Here is a 24,081-nt window from a genome sequence, read left to right on the forward strand (position 1 = left end):
TGCAACGCATCTCATCCACATCCCGCACCTCCGCCCTCAGACCCCACCTCTCCAACCGTAACAAGGACAGAATACCCCTGGTGCTCACCTTCCACCCTACCAACCTTCGTATAAACCAAATCATCCGCCGACATTTCTGCCACCTCCAAACAGACTCCACCACCAGGGATATATTGCCCTCCCCACCCTTTTCCGCCTTCCGCAAAGACCGTTCCCTCCATGACTACCTGGTCAGGTCCACGCCTCCCTAGAACCCACCCTCCCATCCTGGCACCTTCCCCTGCCACGGCAGGAATTGCAAAACCTGCACCCACACCTCCTCCCTCACCTCCATCCAAGGCCCTAAAGGAGCCTTCAACCTCCATCAAAGTTTTACCTGCACATCCACAAATATCATTTATCGTGTCCGTTGCTCCCGATGCGGTCTCCTCTACACTGGGAAGACTGGACGCCTCCCAGCAGAGTGCTTTACGGAACATCTCCGGGACCCCCGCGCCAACCAACCACACCAACCTGTGGCCCAACATTTCAACTCCCCCTCCCATTCTGCCGAGGACATGGAGGTACTGGGCCTCCTTCACCGCCGCTCCCTCATCACCAGACGCCTGGAGGAAGAATGCCTCATCTTCCACCTCGGAACACTTCAACCCCAGGGCATCAATGTGGACTTCAACAGTTTCCTCATTTCCCCTTCCCCCACCTCACCCTAGTTCCAAACTTCCAACTCAGCACTGTCCCCATGAGTTTTCTTACCTGCCTATCTCTTTTCCACCTATCCACTATACCCGTACCCGCCCCCGACCTATCACCTTTATCCCCTCCCCCACTCACCTATTGTGCTCTATGCTACTTTCTCCCCACCCCCACCCTCCTCCCACGTATCTCTCCACCCTTCAGCCTCTCTGCCTGTATTCCTGATGAAGGGATTATGCCCGAAACGTCGATTTTACTGCTCCTCGTATGCTGCCTGAACTGCTGTGCTCTTCCAGCACCACAAATCCAGAATCCAGGGATTCTGAACCTAGCGCTCGTTCACTGTGTTCGATTGTCTCTTCATTTCTTTTCGTTTTATTCCTTCTAACTTCTGGTTCTTTTTTTTATTTTTCTATATATTTACACTTACCTCAAGTGGATGCGCACAGTCATTGTGGTCGCATCAACTGCAGTGAGTTGGCCCAGAACAGACTGTCCACAGTCAGTGAGTGAGACCAGCATGGACACGAGTGGGCCCAGTGTGTACGCGAGGGGGGCCAACGTAGTTTCCTTTCGAATGAAGAGGTTTGACTTAGCTTTTTCTGTTCATAATTTATTAGGTCAAACAACAGGATGAATTGAAACCCCGGATCAGGGGTAAAACATAAAGCAATGAATGACTTCACACCTCATGTGGGAGCACTCACTGGATATTGAACACTTGAAACGCAACCTGTGGGAGACAGGTTACACTTAGTGGTTATAAAATGTTTAACTCTCAACACGAGCAATCAATCAGTTTCTCATGACAGGGACATGATGTGGGGATTGGTTGCTTTAGTGCCTTTTTCAGGGACTGAGAAAGGAGAATCGGAAGGGAGATAGAGGGAATAGATCTTCATTTTGGGGATTGTAGTTTGTTAAGAATATGGAGAGGGAAGGGAGTGTGTGTGAGGGAGCGACAGAGATATGCTCAGATATCGAGATGGCGATACAGATACTGACTTGGTCTGCTGGATAGGATTGAACGGTTTGTTCCTAATTTATTGTTTGTCATTAGTGAGGATGACGGCGGTATGAGAGGAGGATAATTCGGGTCTGTTGAATGCTCCTCTTGCATTGTGTGACAAGTCAGGGACACTTCCAATAGCGAAGTGTCCATGCATGCAGCAAGTATGTTTACCGGCAGTTCCTGATTAACTATATGGAGTGGCTGGAGTTGCAGATGGGCTCAATATAGAGCACCTGCAATACTGAGGACTTCCTGGATGGAATGCTCAGTGAGTGTGCACCGCCACAATAAGGGCTATACAAACATACCTGCCACACCCTACAGGAGGATCGAGCAACTGCCCTAACATCCATTCCCATTGTTCTGAATTCCCAAGGAGACGATTGAAAAAAACTAGTAACCTTACAAATCCAGCGGACAGAAATTTTTCATTTGGTTGGTTGGAGGAGGATAGGTGGGAGACACTATGTATATAGTAAGGCAACTGCCCAGAAATGTAACCTCACTTACTCAGCAGTCCCGTGTCCACTTCACCTATTCATGAGGTAAGTTTTTAATGAACGAGTTTACCTTCCCAGCAGCCCCCCCCCGGCCTCACCCTCACCGCACCCACTGTGGCATCTGTATTACATCCAGTGCCACACAGGACAGAATGAAGGAACAGGTCGATAGGTCAGTTGGTCCGTGTGGGTGAACGGTGCATGGAGTCGATCTTAGGATTTTGGATCATTATCGGGTGGGACTGGTACCTGTCAGACGATTCACACCACAGTGAACATTTGTCTAGTTTACGTTCTGGGAGATTTGATTGTGCTGTTGGGCAGCTTTTAAACTAATTGTCATGGGGTTGGGAGAGAGAGGAGATATAAATCTGGATTCATACCTTAATGGCAATTCCACCATATGTTTAGCTCGCTGCTTCTCCATATTTGTTCTACATCAGATTTCCTGTTCTCGTACTCCACTATATCGGACCATCCACAAAATAATAGAAGGCTTTCCTGATTTCCTTGGGTTGTCCCCATTTTTTTTATGATCAGTGTCCCTCCCTTTCGAAACTTAGCTTTTCGGTTAAGAAGGTGGATACTTTGGCATGTTTTATAGTGACGTGAGGGCCATGATGCATCAAGTTCCAGTGCACCATGCAGTTTTGTCTAACCATACTGTCTGTTATTTGACAGCTGAACAATAGTCATGTAAGACTATGTTTCGGTGAAAAATGTTACAAAATGTTGTCTAGACCTGGAGGTATTTCTCATGCAAGCGAAACTGTGATGAACTGGAAATAAAATTCATTGGCATAGGCCATTGCTCCAAGCCACCTTGGTGCTCTGGAAAGTGCACAGTTGTGAGGGTAATGTCCATGGCAGTTAGTTCTTGTGCAATTGGGTATTTGGCGTTTGGTATCTGCAGTGTAGGACCTTTCACAGGACCTGTTCATTTATCTGAGCTGTCTTACTCCTTCCATTAAAATAAGAATACTTCAGACTATCATTAATATCATGCTAATTAATTGTTCCTGCTTGTTCTTTCTAGTGAATTACTCGATTTAATTCTTGAATTTTACTCAACCAATTTACTTGATATCCCAGTTCTTTTGTTCCCATATCCCTGCCTCACTAGGATTATAGGATCACGGTGGCTTAGTGGTTAGCACTGCTGCCTCTCAGTGCCAGGAACTTGGATTCGACTACAGTATAGGGCTACTGTCTGTCTGGCGTTTCCATATTCTCCTCGTGTCTGCGTGGGTTTCCTCTGGTTGCTCCAGTTTCTTCCCACAGTCCATTGTCTATTGTCTATTGTCACAGTCCAAAGATGTGCATGTCAGATGAATTGGCCATGGGAAAATGTCCATAGTGTTCAGGGATGTGTAAGTCATGTGCATTAATGCTGAATAATAGGGGAAGGGGAATGTGTCTTGGACAGATACCCTTTGACCTTCAATGCATCTCATCCATAACCCACACCTCTGCAACCAAACCCCACCCCTCCAATCGTAATAAGGACAGAACCTTGCTGTCCTCACCTTCCACCTTTTCAACCTTCGCATTAACCGCATTATCCACCGACATTTCCGCCACCTCAAAACGGACCCGACCACCAGGGATATATTTCCCTCCACCCATTTCCACTTTACGCAAAGACCGTTCTCTCTGTGAGTACCTGGTCAGGTCCACGCCCCCCAAGAACCAACCCTCCCCTCCTGACACCTTCTCCTGCCACCTCTGGGACACCCGTATCCACCAACACCCCCCACCCCGTGGCTGAATATTCCAACTCTCCCTCCCAGTCCATTAAGGACATGCAGGTACTTGGGCCTCCTCCATCGCCAAACTGTTACCACCCGGTGCCTGGAGGAGAAACGCCTCATATTCCGCCTTGGGACCCTGCCACCACACGGGATAAATGTGGATTTCAACAGTTTCCTCATTTCCCCTCCCCCGGCATTATCCCACTCCCAAGCCATCAACTCGGCACCGCCTTCCGTACCTGTCCATCACTGCTACCTCTGACCTATCACCTTCTCTCTCACCTCCATCCAACTATCTCTTTCTCAGCGACACCCCCCCCCGCCCCACCAACTCTACCCCCCCCTCCCATTTATCTCTTAGAGCCACTGGCCCACAAGCCTCATTCCTGATGAAGGGTCTATTCCCAGAATGTCAATCCTCCTGGTCCCTGGATGCTGCCTGACCTGCTGTTCTTTTCCAGCACCACACTCTCAACTCTGGTCTCCAGAATCTGCAGTCCTCACTGTCTCCCTTAACAATCCGGTATGTTTCAATGAGATCATCTCCGTTTCTCTGTTCCTCTCTCTGTTTCTCTGTCACTGTCGCTCTCTGTGTGTGTCTCTCTCGGTTTCTCTGTGTCTATCTCACTCACACATGCACACACATACACACAGAGCCCATCTCTCTGTCTCTCTGTCTCTCTGTGTCGCTCGCTGTTTCTTTCTCTCTCTCTCTCTCTCTCTGTGTCTCTGTGTCACGCTCCATCTCTGTTTCTCTCTCTCTCACAGACACACACAGCCCACCTCTCTGTCTCTCTGTGTCACTCTCCATCTCTGTTTCTCTCTCCGTTTCTCTTTCTCTCTCTGTCCCTCAACGCCCCGTCTGCCCTGCTCCCCATTACCCCAGTAATTTCTCCCCATGCCTGTGTGAGTGTGTATGGGAAGTGGGATGGTAAATGTGAAGCGATTATGTGATTTAATGAGTAGCATTAAATGTAGGCTGTATATTACCTGTCGACAGAATTGATCTGTTTGTAGTAAGCAGCCTTTTCTGTGCAGTATAGACCCCTGCTCTGTGTTTGCTGGTGTCTGCGATTTTTCTCGGCAGTAACTGGATTGTCTGTGTCTCCTTTGCTGAAGTGTTTCAGTTCGTGCTGGCTCTGGGATTAACAGGGATTTGTTTCCCAGTGCACTGTCCCACGAGACACGACACTGCCATATCTCTGTCAGCCTCTGGGTGTCTGCTGAAGGCAGATCTGTCTTTGCTGCTCTCCCTGCAGCTCAAACCTTTCACTTCACAACAAATTACCATCTGAAAGCCCTTCCACTCTTCTCCGTCCTCACAGTCACCCTTTCTCTCTCTCTCTCTCTCTCCGCCCTTTCTCATTCTCTCTCCCCCTTTCTCTGTCTCTCTCCCCCTTGTCTTATTCTCTCTCTCTTTCTCTCTCTCTCAGCCATTCTCTCCCACTTTCTGCCTATCTGTCTCACTGTCTCCCACTTTTTAAACTTTCTCTCTCTCTTTCTCTCTCTATCTCACATCCCCCCGCCCGACAAGTTCTCCAATTTTCTCTCCCCCTCTCTCTCTCACACTCTCTCCTGCCTTCTTTCTCCCTCCCTCTTTTCTTATTCGCCTTCTCCCACTCCCTGACTCTCTCTCTCTGCTTCTGCCTATCTGCTCTGTCCAGCCCCATCCCTGATTTTGCAAACCTCTGTCAGATGCCCCTCTCAGCGCATCTTCAATCTTCATCCTCATCACTGACGTTCCTCATCCCTAGAACCATTCTTGGAGATTGCTCCGAGACTCTCTCTCCAATGTGTTCACATCCTTCCCATAATGTGATGGCCACACTGTACCCAATTCTCCAGCAGGGTTCTAACCAGGGTATTGTACAAGTTCCACTTCACCTCCCTGCTCTGAATGGTCTGGACAGAGTGGATGTTGGGGAGATGTTTCCATTGAGAGGACAGACCAGGACCTTAGAGTAAAGGGAAGACCTTTAACAACAGAGATAAGGAGAAACCTTGTCAGTCAGCGTCTGGGGAATCTATGGAACACATTGTCACAGAAAGCTGTGGAGACCAGGTCATTGAGTATATTTAAGGCGGAGATAGATAGTTTTCTGAGTACCGAGGGGATCAGGATTGTAGAAAGTGGGAGAATGGGGTTGTGAAACACATCAGCCATGATTGAATGGTGGAGCAGAGATGATGGGCTGAATAACCTAATTTCTGCTGCTATGCTATGTCTGATGGTTTTAAAATTGAGCCATTGCTTTCCATAATTCATACCCTTTGCAAATAGCAAAACGAGACAGGTGTTTCCCTGGGTACCTGGTAATAATCAGCTGTCAAACTGCATTGCTGAAAGGAGAATTTTTGCTGATAAATATCACTGTCAAGTGGATGTTATTTGCAAATTCTACATTTTTACCAATAACTTCAGTTCCAATTTCAGTGTGACTCAAATATTTGTACATATTTCAAAATGTCTGTCTGGTTCCAAACATCAACAGATTCAGTAACTCGGATAGGTTAATGAGAGATTCCTGGGTTTATTCGTTCTTTTTCAGTGAAGTTTCCCTTCAATATTCAATCAAAAAACAAAAACTGAATTCTAAATCCTTTGCATTTTGGCAGATTTCTATTGTGAACTAAAACATTTGCCATTTAGTGAAGAGATATTTGATACCACGTTTTAACTCTGATCTGAATTTCCTTTGGGTTAGTCCACAGATGCATGTGTTTGTTGATGAACTGAGAATCTGTAGCATGTATCCAACCTGCTGAACAATGTAAACTGGTGCATTGAAATGTTTGTTTTGGTAATTAAAATTCATCAATTGCCAGGTCAATGAATGCACAAGGTTTGTCATCCATAACAGTACGAAGTTGGCTGATATTGCAAACAATAAAATCATAGAATTTCTCCGGTTCTTCATTTCGGGATCACAGCCATTTCTGTCTCTTTTCCAGAGTTCTCTGCGCACTTTATTTTTTGTTATAATGTGCATGACAGTTAAAACATTGAAGAGCAAGATCAAAAATATCGGGAATAAAGGGTTGACAATGCTTTCAATGCATTCATATGTCCTCCAGAAAGAAGAAGTCCAGTAGTCAGGTTTACCAATGCAGTACCACGGAACATTGTCAATCACAATCATAGGCGTATAAACAAAGAAAATAGGAATGCTCCGCAAACAACTTCCCATGAAAACAGCTGATAGTACGGTAATTACTGTTCCCTTGTTAAAGTACCTGCGTTTAATGTTTGAATAACAAATAGCTGCACATCTATCGAATGTAAAAGCTGCTGTAAACCATACACAGCAGTCAATAGACACAGAGTACAGAACATGTCTGAGAGAGCAAACAGGAGTTAAAAACAAGAAACTAATTGGGAAATACATATTATGAATGCGGTGTAGAAGCACATCAGTCATCATCACATCGAGATCAGCTCCTGCCATAGCCAACAGGTAGTACGAGATACATTCAGAGAGACCACACTTACCCCGAGACAGGACCACTATAGCCACAAAGTTGACTGTAAAAACAGGGTTATGATATCTTTTAATATTTTCATAAACTGGATGTAGGTCTGCTCAGTGAGCTGGAAGGTTCATTTCCAGACATTTTGTCACCATGCTAGGTAACATCATCAGTGAACCTCCGGTGAAGCGCTGGTGTTATGACCTCCTTTCTGTTGATGTGTTCACGTTTCCAAGGACTGCTGATGTCATTTCCTGTTCATTTTTTCAGGGGGTGGGATACGTGTCAATATGTTTGTCGGTAGAGTTCCCGTTGGAATGCCATGCTCTCGGAATTCTTTTGTAAATATTTGGCTGGCACTAGGATGGATGTGTTGTCCCACTCAAAGTGGTGTCCTTCTTCATCTGTATGTGAGTATACTAGTGAGAGTGGTTCATGTCATTTTGTGGCTAGTTGATGTTCATGTATCCTGGTGGCTAGTTTTCTGCCTGTTTGTCTAATGTAGTGTTTTTATTACAGTCCTTGCATGGTATTTTGTTAATGACATTAGTTTTGCTTGTTGTCTGTATAGGGCCTTTCAAGTTCATTAGCGGCTGTTTTAATGTGTTGAAAATGACTACCAGACTACTCAGACGTCTTGGCACCATGGTAGCCCATAAACCAATCAACAAAATAAAAATAAGCCTTCCAGCTCAGCGAGCTAACTGACACGCCTATTATCAACATGAACTACAAATCTCTCAAAACTCACTTTCATAAACATTTATGTTTTGAACAATTGAATTGAATTTCTGACGACAGTTTCATTAGGATTCTTTTATTTTATACACATACATTTAACTGTGTACTTAGACTTCATTGATATATGAATTGATCCAGTGGTGATGCAATACTCAACACCATAACAATCGGTGCAACCAAACTGAAATGACAATTACAAAAACAACATGAGGCGTGTGTACGTATAAACTCGAGGAAGGGGATATGATGGTTGTATATGGAGTCTGACAGCACAGAGATGGGTGTTTAGCTCAAACTTGTTCATGCCAACCAAAATGTCCATCCAGGTGAACTCCATTTCCCTGCACTTGGCCCATATCCTTCTAAACATCCATGTATTCATCCCAAATGTCTTTTAAATCTTGTTATTTTACCCGCCTCAACCACTTCCGCTGGCAGCTCATTCCATATGGAAACCAGCCCCTGTTGTAAAACGTTGCCCCTCAGGTTTCCTTATATGGTTTCCCTCTCTGATCTTAAACTGGTGTCCTCTAGTCCTCGATTCCCCAACCCTGGGAAAAGACTGAGCACATTAACCCTATCCATGCCTCTCCTGATCTTATACACTTCCATAAGATCCCTCCTCGGTCTCCCATGCTTGTCCTAATTTATCCAACCTCTCCCTATAGCTCAGACCATTGAGTCCTGGCAAAATCCTTGTAAATTTCTTCTGCATTCTTTTTGGGTTAATAACATCCTTCCTATAGCAAGGTGACCAAAACTGAATACAATGCTCCAAGTACAGTCTCATCAATGTCCTGTACAATTACAGCATAACTTCCCAACTTCTATGCTCACTGCCCTGACTGATGAAGGCCAGTATGCCAAAACCCTCTTCACTGCCCTGTCGAATTGTGGCTGTACTTTCAGAGAACTGAGTTCCACTACACTCCTTAAGGTCATACCATTTACCATGAAACTCCTGCCTTGATTTGACTTTCCAAAATGCAAGACCTCACACTTATCAATATTAAACCGTTTGTTTATTATTATTGTCACCTGTAACCAAAATACAGTGAAAAGCTTTGATTTCTAGCAGGACTGGTAGTATGCTCACAAAGTCTCTTTCAAACTATTTCTCCCTCCCTCTTTGTTTTTCTCCATTTCTGTTTCTCGAAATTACACTGACATTTTACAAGCAGCTAGGCATATTCTCTCTCTTTCTGTCTCTCATTCTCCGAGTCAGCTCCTCCCCACAAATAATATGAAGAAATGTTGAACATACATGGAGCATAACCGACTACATGGCAGATTCCTTTCAAATAAAGTCGAACAATAAGATAATCAGAAATGTGAACGATCTGTGTACATTCAAATGTATTCCAATTCATTGTCAATTTTACACACCCGTTCAGTTAAAACGTTATCAAAGTCAAAAGATCAGTAATATTTATGAAGGGAAGATGCATATTACGCCTTGCGCCTTAATCAGCAGACATTGTTGATTAGATGTACTGATCCATGACAAACAGGTAATGGTAATAGGTAAGCAAGAACTAATATAACGAGGAACTTAAAACAAACAAGAAACAATGTGAGGCAAGCAGCTGGCCCGCAAAAGGAACCAAAAATGATTTGCATATCTAACTGCTTTGTATGATTTTAATTACCTGGCATAGCAACCACCACAAGGACTGGGTAGTAAATCAGTTCGATCTGATAAATTACTGGATAATCCATTGCATGTGAGGCGAAATGATCCTGTGAGCTTGGGAACAAGACACTCACTGAATGAATGGGATTTCAGTGCAGTCCTGAGTTATTGTGAACTGATGCATCCGGGGAATTAATTAGAGGCAGGAAATGAAAATAAGTAAATGGAACGTGTCATTTCAATAACTTCAATGGAATTCAGGTAAAAACAAATGTGACCCACACATTTGACAGAGAGTTGTTAAGACTTAATGGGATATTTATATATTTGGTGAATGATGATGTATCTGTGGATTGTTATAGATTAGTTTACTTACAGTGTAGAAACAGGCCCTTCGGCCCAACACGTCCACACCGACCCTCCGAAGAGCAACCCGCCCCGACCCATTCCCCTACACCTAACACTACGGGCAATTTAGCTTGGCCAATTGACCTAACCTTCACATCTTTGGACTATGGGAGAAAACTGGAGCCACTGGAGGAAACCCTCGCAGACACGGGGAGAATGTGCAAACTCCACACAGACAGTTGCCTGAGGCGGGAATTGAACCCAGGTCTCTGGCGCTGATGAGGCAGCAGTGCTATCTACTGTATCACCGTGCCCACCGTGTTGTGACTGTCATCTTATAAGAAGCTCTAAATTATTTGCATAACTCTTCAAACAAGATTGAAATATAGACAGGCCAATGATTTAGTTATCTCTGGGATTGCAAAGTAAAGACTGGCAGAAGGAGAGCTGAAACAAATCAGACTCCTCCCACCTAATTTCAGGAGTCATGTGTTAAATTGTCAGTGATGTGCCGTGAGGACCTTACCAACAGCTGAGCGGACCAATATCACAGGGAAAACTACCATCAGCTGGGGTCTCTGCTTAACCAACGTCTCCATCTCAGCAAAGTCGGCACTGGAGTGTTGTACTGGATGGGAACTCAGGTACTGGACCAACTGGAGGCATACACAGGCTGATAGTCCTTATCCAGTCTCGCAGTTCAGGAAAGCAAATGTGTCAGTCCCTTCTCCACGATTACAGCTCGTTAATTCCTCTTTAGTAAAATGCTTATCAGTCTCTGCCTAAAGCTGAAAGATACTTTGAACTTCAAGTTCCAAATACACTTTGAAATTGAAAGTGAAATGAAAGAGATGTGGTTAGAGTTATGTTTGGACTCTCCAAGCCTGAGCTGATCCAAATCCATTGTCTAAACGTATCACCCAATTCCTAAACATCTGTGTCCCTCTGCTCCCCACCGACTCCTGCATCTGTTCAGACGCATCTTAAAAGAATCTACCGTGCCTGCCTCTACCACCTCTGCTGACAACGCGTTTCAAACACCACTACCCTCTGTGTGAAACTGTGAAGTACTTGCCACGTGAAACCCCCCTTACACTTTCAACCTCTCACCTTCAAAGCATGAGATTTCTGTTTTCAAAATGAATTCACGTTTAAGTCGTACTGATTTCCTGCATTTATATGCTGGAATTGTAACATACCCATAAAAGACAGCATAGTCTCGATGAATCTTTCAGTTAACAAACTTGTGAGTTGTTCGTGTGTTTAGATATCATACCTTCAGTCAGATGAAATGTCGAACTACAATAGCACAATAGCATATTACTATCAGATACTCAGTGCGAAATACAAATAAAGTACACTTTTGGAAAGATACTTTCAATTCCATCACCAAATTGAAAGTTATCTGTGTGATGTTGTTCTCAGGGAACAGATACAGTAACTTGGGATGACAGTGTCAATTCTCACATCGGCTGAGTTTACCATAAAACCTCAGATTTGTTCCTCACCTGTAACATGATGACGCTCAAATTAAATCACCCTGAATTGTCTCCGTCTAATCCGTGGGCTGCACGGTGGCAAGTGGGCGGCACGGTGGCACAGTGGTTAGCACTGCTGCCTCACAGCGCCTGAGACCCGGGTTCAATTCCCGACTCAGGCGACTGACTGTGTGGAGTTTGCACATTCTCCCCGTGTCTGCGTGGGTTTCCTCCGGGTGCTCCGGTTTCCTCCCACAGTCACAAAGATGTGCAGGGTCAGGTGAATTGGCCATGCTAAATTTCCCGTATTGTTAGGAAAGGGGTAAATGTAGGGGTATGGGTGGGTTTCGCTTCGGCGGGTCGGTGTGGACTTGTTGGGCCGAAGGGCCTGTTTCCACACTGTAATCTAATCTAATCTAATGTGGGCAGCCCTATATCCTCTTTGATGATGCCGATTTTACCAATAACTTACCATGAAATGGGAGGGGATTTTGTAGGTGCTGAAAGTACTGTTCAAGCTGAGTGGTCTTGTAAGGATTGTTGGACATTGCAGGAATAATAAGACTGTTCTGACTAAAGGATTAACACTTACTTTGAAGGTGACTGCAATTTGTGTTGACGATAGAATTCTCAATAATTGTTCTGGCTGGAGGAACGTTGACAGTTCGCGAAATTATTGAACTGCTGGAGTGTTTCTGAGTATGGATGTAGGTTAGCTCGTTGAGCTGGAAGTTTCATTTCCAAACGTTTCGTCACCCTACTGGGTATCACCTTCAGTAGGACTCAGGTGAAGCTTTGACCGGGACACACGGAAGATGTTACCTAGGATGGTGACGAAACGTCTGGAAATGAACCTACCAGCTAAGCAAACAAACGTACATCCAGAACCTCAACCTGAGATACAAATCTTCTCAAAACTCGCTGTTTGTAAATATGGCAAAATAAAACATTATGGAGGGAAATGGGACTTTATTCACTTTCGCTGAAATACTAGAAACTAATTCTGTGTTTTGAATGAGCCCAATGATACAAAATCAAGTGAACCACAGCCAATGGTGCGCAGTCCTACCACATCCAATCGTGAGTGGAGGTGGACAATTAAACATCTCATCAAAGGAGGTAGCTCCACTAATATCCCCGCCCACAACAATGAAAGAGTCCAAAACCTTCATGGAAAAAATAAAGCTGAAGCATTTGGGAGCAATCTTCATCAAGAAGAACAGACACGATGCACCAATTTGGCCTCCCGTAGTTATCCCCAGGCAGATTTCAGCAAGTCATCTTACGCTGTGAAAACTAGAAAGGTTTGGAGGCACTTGAAAATATATTCTACACCGGGACTTCAGAGAACTAGGAAGAAGGCTGAAAAGCAGGACGTCCTGGGTGGTTATCTCCAGTTTGCTTCCAGTTCCTCGGGCTGGAGAGGACAGAAACAGAGAGATAATGGACTTGAATGTGTGGCTGGGGAACTGGTGCAGGAAGCAAGGATTTAAATTCTTGGATCACTGGGGTATATTCAGCGGTAAGGATAGATTATACAAGAGGAATGGGTTGCACCTTAATAGGTGGCTGACCAGCATTCTGGCAGTTAGGTTTGCCACTGCAACACAGCTGCGTTTAAACGGGGGGAGAGGATCAAACTGGAAGTTTAAGAAGGAAATTGAAGGAAAGGTTAGAACAAGAGAAGTCAAGAAAGACAACGGAGTCAATGGAGCAGAAAACTCAGAAAAGGGATCATGCCGTACGGTTGAGTGAAATAGGGATTGATAGGAAATGTGAGGAGAATAACACATTTAAAATATTATATATGAATGCACGAAGCATTAGAAATAAGATGGATGAGTTTGAGGCTCATTTGGAAATTGGCAGTTGCGATGTTGTGGGGATGACTGAGACGCATCTTTAAGTGGACAGGGACTGGGAAATGAATATGCAAGGCTATACGTGCTATCATAAGGACAGACTGACTGACAGAGGGGGTGGGGAGGCCCTGTTAGTAAGGAATGATATTCAGTCCCTTGCACGGGGGGACTGAGAATCAGAGGATGTAGTGTCAGTATGGATAGAGCTGAGAAATTCTAAGGGTAGAAAGACCCTAATGGGAGTTATCTACAGGCCCCCAAACAGTAGCCTGGATGTAGTATGTAAGTTGAATAAGGAGCTGAAATTGGCCTGTCGCAAAGATTTTACTACAGTTGTTATGGGGGATTTCGACATGCAGGTAGACTGGGAGAACCAGGACGGTACTGGACCCAAAGAAAGGGATTTGTGGAGTGCCTCCGAGTTGGATTCTTGTGCTGGAGCTGACCAGGGAGAAAGCAATTCTGGATCTGGTGTTGTGCAACAAACCGGATTTGATCAGGGACCTCGAAGTAAAGGAGCCATTAGGAGATAGTGACCATAATACAATAAGCTATAATCTGCAGTTTGAAAGGGGGAAGGCACAATCGGAAGTGACAATATTTCAGTTGAAAAAGGGGATCTATGGAGCTATGAGGGAGGAGCTGGCCAAAGTTCATGGTACAATACCCTAGCAGCGATGGCAGTGGAACAACAATGGCAGGTATTTCTGGGTATAATGCAGAAGATGCAGGATCAGTTCATTCCAAACAGGAAGAAAGATCCTAAGGGGAGGCAGCGGAGGCCGTGGCTGATGAGGGAAGTTAATGACCATATAAAGACAAACGGGAAAATGTATAACATAGCAAAGATGAGTGGGAAATCGGAGGATTGGGAAGCTTTTAAAGAACAACAAAGGAGAACTAAAAAGGAAATACGCAAAGAAAAAATAAGGCACGAAGGTAAACTGGCCAAAAATATGAAGGAGGATAGTAAAGGCTTTTTTAGGTATGTGAAAGGCAAAAAAATGGTTAAGACTAAAATTGGGCCCTTGGAGACAGAAACGGGTGAATTTATTACGGGGAACAAAGAAATGGCAGAAGAGTTGAATTGGCACATTAGATCTGTCTTCACTGAGGAAGACACGAGCAATCTCCCAGATTCAATAGTGGCTGAAGGACCAGAACTGAAGGAAATGGTGTTGGAGAGACTGTTAGGTCTGAAGACTGATACGTCCCCGGGACCAGATGGTGTACATCCCAGGGTACTGAAGGAGGTGGCTCGAGAAATCGTGGATGCGTTGGTGATCGCTTTCCAATGAGGATTGGAGGGTGGCTAATGTTGTTCCACTTTTTAAGAAAGGAGGGAGACAGAAAACAGAATTATAGACCAGTTAGTTTCACCACAGTGGTGGGAAAAATACTGGAGTCAATTATAAATGACGAAATTACAACACATCTGTATAGCAGTAAAAGGATAGGTCAGAATCAGCGTGGATGTATGAAGGGGAAATCATGCTTGAATAATCATCTGGTATCTTTTGAGGATGTAACTCTGAAGATGGACAAGGGAGATCCAGTGGATGTAGTATACCTGGACTTTCAGAAAGCCTTTGATAAAGTCCCACATAGGAGGTTAGTGAGCAAAATTAGCGCACATGGTTTGAGGGGCAGAATACTGACATGGATTGAAAATTGGTTGGCTGACAGGAAACAAAGGTAAAAACAATGACTGCAGAAGGTGGAAACCAGATTCTGGATTAGTGGTGCTGGAAGAGCACAGCAGTTCAGGCAGCGTCTGAGGACAGTCAAATCGACGTTTCTGGCAAAAGCCCTTCATCAGGAATACCTGGTGTTCCGGATGAAGGGCTTTTGCCCAAAACGTCGATTTTACTGCACCTCGGATGCTACCTGAACTGCTGTGCTCTTCCAGCACCACTAATCCAGATGCAGGAAAAAAAGAGTAGTGATAAACGACTCCCTTTTGGAATGGCAGGAGGTGACCAGTGTTGTGCCACAGGGATCAGTGCTGGGACCGCAGCTTTTTATAATGTACATTAATGATATAGATGAAGGTATTAAAAGTAATATTTGCAAATTTGCTAATGACACAAAGCTGGGTTTCAGGGTGAAATGTGAGGAGGATGTTACGAGAATACAGGGTGACCTGGACAGGCTAGGTGAGTGGACGGATGCATAGCAGATGCAGTTTAATGTGGATAAATATGTGGTTACCACTTCGGTGGCAAGAACAGGAAGGCAGATTACTACCTAAATTGAGTTAAGTTAGGTAAAGGGGCAGGACGAAGCGATCTGGGTGTTCTTGTACATCAGTCAATGAAGGTAAGCATGCAGCTACAGCAGGTAGTGAAGTAGGATAATAGAATGCTGGCCCTCATAACAAGAGGAATTGAGTACAGAAGCAAAAGGTCATTGCGCCGCTGTACAGGGCCCCGGTGAGACCACACCTGGAGTACTGAGTGCAGTTCTGGTCTCCAAATTTGAGGAAATACATTCTGGCTATTGAGGTAGTGAAGCATAGGTTCACGTGGTCAATTCCTGGAATGGCGGGACTATCTTGTGTTGAAAGATTGGAGTGACTGGGCTTGTGTACGCTTGAGTTTAGAAGGCTGAGAGAGGATTGAGGCGTATAAGATTATTAAAGGATTGGACAGTCTGGAGGCAGGAAGCATGTTTCCGCTGATGGGTGAGTCCCAAACCAGAGGACACAGCTTAAAAAGAAGGGGTAGGCCAGTAGAACAGAGTTGAGGAGAAACGTCTTCACCCAGAGTGTGGTGGGTGTATGGAATGCTCTGTCCCAAAAGACTGTGGAGGTCACGTTTCTGGATACTTTCAAGAAAGAGTTGGATAAAGCTCTTAAGGATAGTGGAATGAAGGGTTATGGTGACAAGGCAAGAACAAGATACTGATTGAGGATGATCAGCCTTGATCAGAATGAATGGTGGTGCTGGCTCGAAGGGCAGAATGGCCTACTCCTGCATCTATTATCAATTGTCTATTGTTTATTTTCATTTATTGTATCCATTGCTCTCGATGCGGTCTTCTCTACAACTGGTGAGACTGGACACCACCTCGCAGAGCGCTTCAGGGAACATCTCTGGGACACCCCCATCAATCAACTGCACCGGCCCGTGGCCCAACCTTTTACCTCCCTCTCCCACTCAGCCGAGAACATGGAGGGTCTGGGCCTCCTTCACCACCGCTCCCTCGCCACCCAATGCCTGGAGGAAGAAAGCCTCATCTTTCACCTCGGAACACTTCAACCCCAGGGCATCAATATGGACTTCAACAGTTTCCTCATTTCCCCTCTTTCCACCTTACCCCAGTCCCAACCTGTTCTACCTGCCAATCTTCCTTCCCACCTATCGACTCCACACTCCTCTCTGAACTATCACCTCCATCCCCAACCCCATCCATCTATTGTACTCTTTGTTACATTGTCCTCAGCCCAACCGCCCACCCATTTACCTCTCCACCCCGGAGGTTCCCTGCCTTCATTCTGAAACGTCGATCTTCCAGCTCCTCAACTGCTGGCTGTGCTTTTCCAGCACCACTCTAATCTAGACTATGATTTCCAGCATCTGCAGTCCTCACTTTTGCGGGTATTGCTAATTGTCAATCCATCTAGCCTGTACAACTTTGGGTGGTTGGTGATGCTCCAGCCTCCCACGACAATGTCAAAATCACGACAACTTGGGACAGGTTTATAAAACAAAAGATGGCTGAAAGGATATGATAGTTACATACAGATGGTTGCAGATAGACTTGTCTCCATGTAGATACACTGGATAAGATGAGATTCTCTGCAGAAAGAAACGTTGTGGAAGTTCATCAGGTTCGAAACTTATAAGCATTGAAATTAAGGACATTTTTGTCAGGCCTAGTTTAGCCACAATTCTATGCTTGTTGTCGAGTAAAATGTGGAAGGAAAACATAGAACATAGAACATAGAAGAATACAGCGCAGTACAGGCCCTTGGGCCCTCGATGTTGCGCCGATCCAAGCCCACCTAAACTACACTAACCCACTATCCTCCATATACCTATCCAATGCCCTCTTAAATGCCCATAAAGAGGGAGAGTCCACCACTGTTACTGGCAGGGCATTCCATGAACTAACGACTCGCTGAGTGAAGAACCTACCCCTAACATCAGTCCTATATCTACCCCCCCTTAATTTAAAGCTATGCCCCCTTGTAATACCCGACTCAATACGCTGGAAAAGGTTCATACTGTCGACCCTATCTAACCCCCTAATCATCTTGTACACCTCAATCAAGTCACCCCTAAACCTTCTTTTCTCTAGTGAAAACAGCCCCAAGTGCCTCAGTCTTTCCTCATACGATTTTCCTTCCATACCAGGCAACATCCTGGTAAACCTCCTCTGCACCCGTTCCAATGCCTCCACATCCTTCCTGTAGTATGGCGACCAAAACTGCACACAATATTCCAGATGCGGCCGTACCAGAGTCTTATACAACTGCATCATGACCTCAGGACTCCGGAACTCAATTCCTCTACCAATAAAAGCCAGTACGCCATATGCCTTCCTCACCGCACTATTTACCTGGGTGGCAACTTTCAGAGATCTGTGTACATGGACACCAAGATCCCTCTGCTCATCCACACTACCAAGTATCCGACCATTAGCCCAGTACCCCATCTTTTTGTTATTCTTCCCAAAGTGAATCACCTCGCACTTAGCTACATTGAATTCCATCTGCCACCTTTCTGCCCAGCTCTGCAGCTTCTCTATATCCTGCTGTAACCTGCCACATGCTTCCTCACTGTCAACAACTCATCCGACTTTCGTATCATCCGCAAACTTGCTCACCCAACCTTCTAACCCCTCTTCCAGGTCATTTATAAAAATGACAAACAGCAATGGTCCCAAAACAGATCCTTGCGGAACACCGCTAGTGACGGCACTCCATGAAGAAACTTTGCCATCAACTACTACCCTCTGTCTTCTTCCATCCAGCCAATTCCTAATCCAAACCTCCAACTCACCCTCAATGCCATATCTCCGTATTTTCTGCAGGAGCCGACCATGGGGAACCTTATCAAACGCCTTACTAAAATCCATATATACCACATCTACCGCTTTCCCCTCATCAACCTCCTTCGTCACCTTTTCAAAGAATTCAATAAGGTTTGTGAGGCACGACTTGCCCTTCACAAAACCATGCTGACTATCCTTGATCACATTATTCCTATCCAGATGTGCATAAATCCTATCCCTTACAATTCTCTCTAAGACTTTGCCCACAACAGAAGTGAGACTCACCGGCCTATAGTTACTAGGGCTATCCCTACTCCCCTTTTTGAACAAGGGAACCACATTTGCTATCCTCCAGTCTTCTGGGACTACTCCTGTAGACAAAGAGGACATAAAAATCAAGGCCAATGGCTCTGCAATCTCCTCCCTTGCTTCCCAGAGAATCCTAGGATAAATGCCATCAGGCCCAGGGGACTTATCTATTTTCACCTTTTCCAGGATTTCCAACACCTCTTCTCTACATACCTCAAAGCCATCCATTCTACTTATTTGTGACTCAGTATTCTCATCGACAACAATGCCCTGTTCCTGAGTAAATACTGAAGAAAAGTATTCATTCAGTGTCTCCCCAATCTCTTCCACCTCCACACGCAACTTCCCCCTACTATCCTTGACTGGACCTATTCCTACCCTAGTCATTCTTTTATTCCTAACATACCTATAGAAAGCCTTAGGGTTTTCCCTAATCCTATCGACTAAGGACCTTTCATGTCCCCTCCTTGCTGCTTTTAGCTCTCTCTTCAGGTCCTTCCTGGCTACCCTATAACTCTCAATCGCCCCAATTGAACCTTCACGTCTCATCTTGAGATAGGCCGCCCTCTTCCATTTAACAAGGGATTCCAATTCCTTATTAAACCACGGCTCCCTCGCACGACCCTTTCCTTCCTGCCTGACAGGTACATAATTATCAAGGACACTTAATAGTTGCCCCTTGAACAAGTTCCACATATCATTTACACTCTTGCCTTGGAGTCTACTTTTCCAAGCCACACATCCTAAGTCATGCCTCACCGCATCATAATTTCCCTTACCCCAGCTATAATTCTTGCCCTGTAGTACACACTTATCCCTCTCCATCACGAGTGTAAAAATCACCGAATTATGGTCACTATCCCCAAAGTGCTCACCTACCTCTAATTCTAACACCTGGCCTGGTTCGTTACCCAGAACCAAATCCAGTATGGCCTCACCTCTGGTTGGCCTGTCTACATATTGTGTCAGGAAACTCTCCTGCACACATTGAACAAACACTGACCCATCTAACGAACTTGAGCTATAGCTTTCCCAATCAATATCAGGAAAGTTAAAGTCCCCCATAACAACCACCCTATTACTGTCACTCATCTCCTGAATCACCTTCCCAATCCTTTCTTCAATGATTCTAGGACTATTAGGAGGCCTGTAAAAGACTCCTAACAGGGTGACCTCACCTTTCCTATTCCTAACCTCAGCCCAAACTACCTCAGATGGCAAGTCCTCATCCATTGTCCTTTCCACCGCTGTAATACTATCTTTGACAAGCAATGCCACACCTCCCCCTCTTTTACCCCCACCTCTGACCCTACTAAAACATTTAAATCCCGGAACCTGCAACAGCCAATCCTGTCCCTGTTCTAGCCATGTCTCCGTAATAGCCACAACATCGAAGTCCCAGGTACCAACCAACGCTGCAAGTTCACCTACCTTATTTCGTATACTTCTTGCATTGAAGTATACACACTTCAAGCCACTTCCCTGTTTACAGGCACCCTCCTTGGAAATTGATGCCATGTTCCTCACCTCCCTACACTCCAGGCCCTGCACCCTGAAGCTACAATCTGGGTTCCCATGCCCCTGCCGAGTTAGTTTAAACCCCCCCCCCCCCCAAGAGCACTAGCAAAACTCCCCCCAAGGATACTGGTTCACCTCAGGTTCAGGTGTAGACCATCCTGTTTATAGAGGTCCCACCGTCCCCAGAAAGAACCCCAGTTATCCAAAAACTGGAACCCCTCCCTCCTGCACCATCCCTGAAGCCACGCATTTAATTGTTCTCTCTCCCTATTCCTCGAATCTCTATCACGTGGCACGGGTAACAAACCAGAGACAACAACTCTGTTTGTTCTAACTCCGAGCTTCCAACCTAGCTCCCTGAAAGCCTGTCTAACATCCTCAGCACTCCTCCTACCTATGTCGTTGGTGCCAATGTGGACCACGACTTCGGGTTGCTCCCCCTCCCCCTCCAGGACCCGGAAAACACGATCAGAGACATCACGTACCCTTGCACCTGGGAGGCAGCATACCAAACGTGAGTCTCTCTCGTTCCCACAAAACCGCCTATCTGTGCCACGAACTATCGAGTCCCCAATTACTACTGCTCTGCTCCTCTTCACCCTTCCCTTCTGAGTAACGGGGACAGGCTCCGTGCCAGAGACCTGAGCCCCGTTACTTACCCCTGGTAAGTCATCCCCCCCACAAGTATCCAAAACGGTATACTTGTTCTTGAGGGGAATGGCCACAGGAGGTCCCTGCACTGGCTGCTTCCTCCCAGTCCCCCTCACTGTAACCCATCTATCTGCCATCTTTGGAGTTACTACTTCCCTATAACTCTGATCTATGACCCCCTCTGCCTCCCGAATGATCCGAAGTTCATCCAACTCCAGCTCCAGTTCCCTAACACGGTCTTGGAGGAGCTGGAGATGGGTGCACTTCCTGCAAGTGTAATCGGCAGGGACGTCGATGGCATCCCTCACCTCATACATGTTGCAGGAGGAACATTGCACTGCCTTCACTGCCATCCCTCTCAAGCTAACTGTTTAAAAAAAAAACTGTGTCTAAATAATACAAGCAAAATTCAGCACTTACCTGCTTGCCACAACAGATGTTATTATTAGGTTAGAGGAGGAGGGCGGGTGGGAGGCACTACCCGTGTAGTGCCTCGGGTTCCTCTCCTTCACGCTTTTAAAGGGGGAAAAAACTAACCCAGCTAAGCTTACACTAACTGCTTCCGGGTCTCGGCTGCCCCTCTGCTTGCCGTCACTTCCTCTGCTGCTCCCGCTCTTTCTGTGAAGGAGAGAGAAAACAAAACACCGCTGCCCGCAACAGGTAAGTAATTTTGAAACAAACTCTTACCTTAGCTGTAGTCTCCCGGGTTCACCTCAACTCGGCCGCTGCTCCCACTCAAAGGCAGTGTGTTCTGTAACCTTACTACTCTTTGAGGAAAGAAAATACCTCTGACATCTGTCCTATGTCTATCACCCTCAATTTAAAAGTATGTCCTCTCGTGGTAGCTATCACCATACTTGGGAAAACACATTCATTGCCTGCCTTATCTAACCCTTTGATTATCTTATATGTCTCAAATAAGTCAACTCTCAACCTTCTTCTCTCCAAAGCAAACTGCCTCTAGTCCTTCAGCTTTTCCTGGTAAGACCTTCCCTTTATAGCAGGCAACAACCTAGTTACTCTCCTCTGTAATCTTTCTGAGGCTTCCACATCCTTCCTGTCATGCAGTGACCAGAACTATAATCAATACTCCAAATGTGGCCGCACCAGAGTTTTGTACAGCTGCAGCATGACCTCATAGTTCCTAAACTCGATCCATATACTAATAAAAGCTAACACTCCGTATGCCTTCTTAACAACCTTATCATCCTGGGTGGCATCTTTCAAGGATCTATGTACATGAATATCGAGATCTCTCTGCTCATCTCCACGACCAAGAATCATATCATTAGCCTACTATTCTGCATTCCTGTTACTCCTTCCAAAGTGAATCACTTCAGATTTTTCCCCATTGAACTCCATTTGCCACTCTCAGCCCACTCTGCAGCTTATCTATGTCACTCTGTCACCTACAACATCCTTCACCACTATCCACAATTCTACTGACCTGAGTGTTACGTGCAAAGTTACTAATCTATCCTTCTATGTCCTCATCTAGGTCAATTATAAAAATGTCATTCCTGAAGAAGGGCATTTGCCCGAATCGTCGAATCTCCTGTTCCCTAGATGCTGCCTGACCTGCTGTGCTGTTCCAGCAATAAAGTTTCAGCTATAAAAATGTCAAACAGCAGTGGACGCAAAATAGACCTTTGTGGTACCCCACTCGTAACTGAACTCCAGGATGAATATTTCCCATCAGACACCACCGTCTGTCTTCTTTAAGCTCGCCAATTTCTGATCCAAATCGCTAAATCACCTTCAATCCCATGCCTCCGTATTTTGTGCAATAGCCTACTGTGGGGAACCTTATTAAATGCCTTACTAAACTCCATAGTCATCACATCAACCATTTTACCCTTATCCACCTGTGTGGTTACTTTTTCAAAGAAGTCAGTAAGATTTATGATGCACAACCGACCCTTCAAAAAATCGTGTTGACTATCCCTAATAGATTTATTCCTTTTTAGATGATTATAAATCCTTTCTATTAAAGCCCTTTCCAACACTTTATCTCTGTTAGCTGTCTCATTCTTGGACACAGGCATTTCCATCAAGGATGAACACCTCAGCACCTCACTCTACCTCAAACCCACAGATAACCTCATGATGCTACATTCCTCCAGCTTCCACCTGAAACATATTGAAACTGCCATCCCTTACGAACGAGTCCTGCGCCCACACAGCATCTGTTCAGATGAAGAGGAACATGGCGGGCACTTAACAATACTCAAGGATGCCCCCATAAGAATCGGGCACGATGCTCAACTCATTGACCACCTGTTCCGACCTGCCACAGCACAAAACTGTAATGACCACCTCAAGAGATAGATACAAGCTGCAAGCGACAGGGTATCCTTTATTGTCCAGTACTTCCCAGGAGCTGAAAACTACGCCATGTTCTTCATGATCTGCAACACATTATCAATGAGGTTAAGCACCTCACCAAGACCTTCACCCACACTTCCACTGCTTGCATTTAAACAACCGCCAAACCTCAAAAAGATCATTGTTTGCAGCGAACTGCCCAGCTTTCAGGACAACATCATGCAACCTTGTCATGATTGATGCTGTAACACGTGTCAGAGTGTGGACATGAATACCATCATTACGTGTGGGACACCTCCCACCATGTCCGTGGCAGGTACCCAAGTGACTCGGCCAGTGTTGTCGATCTCATACGTTGCAGGCAAGGATGCCCTGAAGCATGGTACATTGGGGAAACCGAGCAGAGGCTACAGCAATGGATGAATGGGCGCAACACAGCAATCAACAGACAAGAGGGTTCCCATCCAGTCGGAGAATACTTCAGCTATCCGGGACGTTCGAGCCCTCACACGTTTGTGTGACTAACCTCTAAGGCGGACTTCAGGGCAGGAAGCAGCGAGAAGTGTTTGAGCAGAGGGTGATAGTTAAGTTCGGTATTGGTACACATTAGGATGGTCTCAAAAGGAACCTTGAGTTCATGTCACTCTACAGGTGACCCCACTGCACTCCACACACACACACACACACATTTACACACACACAGACACACACACATACAAACACACTCTTGCAGACCCTCTGTCATACATAAACTCACTCTCATGCGGTCGCACAAACACGCCCACACTCACACA

At 45.4% G+C, this 24,081-nt stretch overlaps 1 protein-coding gene across 1 annotated transcript; it reads right to left on the bottom strand.

The window, feature by feature from the left end:
- Window positions 1-6,586: 6,586 nt before the first annotated feature.
- LOC148138314 (putative G protein-coupled receptor 139) lies at window positions 6,587-9,884 on the bottom strand. Its single transcript, XM_087981626.1, has 2 exons — window positions 9,815-9,884; window positions 6,587-7,479 (listed from the first exon to the last, which is right to left on the bottom strand). The coding sequence occupies exons 1-2, from the start codon at window positions 9,882-9,884 to the stop codon at window positions 6,587-6,589; spliced, it is 963 nt and encodes a 320-aa protein (XP_087837752.1).
- Window positions 9,885-24,081: the final 14,197 nt, after the last annotated feature.

Source organism: Chiloscyllium plagiosum, unplaced genomic scaffold (assembly GCF_037043375.1).
Source record: "Chiloscyllium plagiosum isolate Xiang-an unplaced genomic scaffold, Cpla_swu_hap1 HiC_scaffold_40, whole genome shotgun sequence".
In the NCBI taxonomy this organism is placed as follows: domain Eukaryota; kingdom Metazoa; phylum Chordata; class Chondrichthyes; order Orectolobiformes; family Hemiscylliidae; genus Chiloscyllium; species Chiloscyllium plagiosum.

Bases quoted from the DNA above. Each gene is read 5' to 3' on its own strand.
- LOC148138314 (XM_087981626.1), bottom strand. From the start codon at position 9,884: ATGGATTATCCAGTAATTTATCAGATCGAACTGATTTACTACCCAGTC. The intron at 7,480-9,814 runs GTAATTAAAATC...CTGTTTTTACAG, and splicing joins TGTGGTGGTTGCTATGCCAG to TCAACTTTGTGGCTATAGTG.